Below are 2,720 nucleotides of genomic sequence, written 5' to 3'. Positions count from 1 at the left end.
CCCAGGTATTTAAATTTCCACCATCAATACTGCAGACAATTTTTTGTTATAAATTGCAATGGTTGAGCTAAAGTTAATGAGGTTAGGTTAGCTCTTAGAGATTCAAAAACGGCCATTGATTGGATAACTTTTACAAATCATTGAGTAGAATTCATTTGCAGAAGTCAGGGATGCAATTTTTTGAGATCGACATGCCCCTGGAGGCAACAGTTTCGATTTTACGCGGATTATCCAGATCATGTGAAAGTCACTCTGCCTGCGCTATCACCTACGATGGAGACGGGGACGATTATCAGTTGGCAGAAGAAAGAAGGTAGTAATCTATTCAGTTACCTATTTTTCATTCGATCCAGCAATTCAATGGCTTTCTCTAAATCTTCACGGGAAGACTAGCGCCTAAAAAATGGGTAGATAACATTTTTTTAGAGACGAGGGGATTTGCCAGACCGTAAGCCGCTGAATAGATTACAAAATGATTCTGACTCCCAAATGTGATGTAAATCCTACAATGAGGTGTATGGCAGATTGATTCAATTAATTCTACACAGAAGAGTTCAATAATTGGAATTTAATTAATTGATATATCAATAGGTGACAAACTGAATGAGGGTGACCTTCTCGCTGAAATTGAAACGGACAAAGCTACGATGGGGTTCGAAACTCCAGAAGAAGGTTATCTAGCTAAGATTGTTGTACCAGCTGGGACTAAGAACATCAGCATTGGCTCTCTTGTTTGCATTATCGTGGAGCAACAGTCAGATGTAGCGGTATTTAAAGATTTCAAAGATGATGGAACTGCTGTCTCACCTACACCTGCTGCTCCAGCTACAGCTGCTGCACCACCACCACCTCCACCAGCAGCACCAAGAGCTGCTTCTACCCCTGCGGTCGCCCCATCAGTGCCTACTAGTGCTGGAGATAGAATTTTTGCAAGTCCCATGGCAAAAAGATTAGCTGCTGAAAGAGGATTAAGCCTTCAGGTACATTGAAATATATTTCAGAAGGTATTGAAATGCAGTGAAAATATATTCACTCAATTAATATATTTTTTCTGCCAAAAAGGGATTGAAAGGATCGGGACTGTTTGGGTCGATAACTTCCAAAGACCTGGATGGCGCATCACCGGCATCTGCTGGCTCACCTGGAATTGCATTTGCTGGAGGAGTTGATATTCCCGTATCTAGCATCCGTGGTGTTATTGCAAAACGTTTATTAGAGAGCAAGCAGACAATCCCACATTATTACCTATCAATTGATGTTAGAATGGACTCTGCTCTAGCCATAAGAGAACAATTCAATAAAATGCTGGAGAAGGAGAAAGTCAAGTTGAGTGTCAATGATATCATCATCAAAGCTATTGCTATGGCCTGTAAGAAGGTACCTGAGTGCAACAGTGCTTGGATGGGAAACGTAATTCGACAGTAAGTTTTGCATCATCACAGCTGTAACTCTCCTACTACCTATATAATAGATAAAAAAAAAACAATTTGAAGTGTTGATTTTACTTGCCACTGACTGAATATCGCAGTGTCATTATTTGGCAATCCCCTGCTGGAAAATTTTAATATTAAAAAAAATCAGTTAATGAGGTACTCTGAAATTTTTTAGGTATGATAATGTAGATGTCAGTGTAGCTGTAAGTACGGACGCTGGCTTAATTACACCAATAGTCTTTGGAGCAGACTGGAAAGGTCTTGTAGAAATCAGTAAAGACGTCAAAGCACTAGCAGCAAAAGCTCGGGAGGGTAAACTTCAACCTCAGGAGTTCCAAGGTGGTACGATTACAATCTCCAACCTCGGCATGTTCGGAGTGAAAAATTTCTCTGCCATTGTAAATCCACCCCAGTCCATCATCCTGGCTGTGGGAACCACAGAAGCTAGGCTTATTCCTGCCAATAACGAACGAGGGTAATTCTTTCATTACTTTTTAACACTATCTCTTTGAGAAATCAAAACGATATTTGAAACAATTATTTTACATACCTTTGAGCAATTGTAATGAATTTTAAAAAATATATTTTCAGGTTCACCACTGCTCAATATATGACTGTAACAGCTAGTTGTGACCACAGAACTGTAGACGGTGCAGTAGGTGCACAATGGCTGTCGGCATTGAAAAGCTTATTGGAAAATCCATCGGCAATGCTCCTCTAAAAATAAGAGATATCGAAAAAAAAACGAAAATCGCTGCCGATTCAATTAAAAATTAGTTCAGCCACACTGGAGAGTATGATGCACTCTCCCTGAGTACAAGATGATACGTGTCTGTATCTGAGAAATTTATTTATTAATTGTATTATCAATAACAGTGGACTAATTTGATGGGCGTATCATTGCGTACATGATTAGTTATCGATTCTTAGACAAAAAAATTTATCACTCGAAAGTAGAATCACACAAGCGACGTACATTTTTCGAAATCAGTCAATGATGGAAGAAAATGTGCGATACGACGATATTCCTGGTGAAACGACGTCTAATTACAAGTTTAATTTATAATAGATTGCTTTATGACCGAAATTCGGTTCACGGGATCTAGTGATTTCTTTTTCTTACCCTCATGATTGTTTCTGATCCCATTGTAAATAATTATAAAAAAATATTATTTTTGTGGACAGAAAAACAATAATTGTTACGTTATTGTTGTAGCAAATTCAATTGTAATTATCAGAGAGAAATTAAATCGTTTGATGAGAATAAAGTGTATAATAAATTATGGA

The 2,720-nt window shown here is 38.2% G+C and overlaps 1 protein-coding gene across 1 annotated transcript in view; it reads left to right on the top strand.

Moving 5' to 3' along the window:
• muc (dihydrolipoamide S-acetyltransferase muc) overlaps positions 1-2,178 on the top strand; it is a 4,541-nt gene extending 2,363 nt beyond the window's left edge. Inside the window, exons 4-8 of the mRNA XM_011302608.1 lie at positions 211-313; positions 592-980; positions 1,063-1,421; positions 1,609-1,908; positions 2,025-2,178. Coding sequence (XP_011300910.1) covers positions 211-313; positions 592-980; positions 1,063-1,421; positions 1,609-1,908; positions 2,025-2,154 — 1,281 coding nt within the window. The 3' untranslated portion in view covers positions 2,155-2,178. The remainder of the gene's footprint in view (positions 1-210; positions 314-591; positions 981-1,062; positions 1,422-1,608; positions 1,909-2,024) is intronic.
• The last annotated feature ends 542 nt before the right edge of the window (positions 2,179-2,720 follow it).

This window comes from Fopius arisanus, unplaced genomic scaffold (genome assembly GCF_000806365.1).
Source record: "Fopius arisanus strain USDA-PBARC FA_bdor unplaced genomic scaffold, ASM80636v1 scaffold00028, whole genome shotgun sequence".
NCBI lineage: Eukaryota > Metazoa > Arthropoda > Insecta > Hymenoptera > Braconidae > Fopius > Fopius arisanus.
This window is presented reverse-complemented; position numbering and strand designations above follow the sequence as displayed.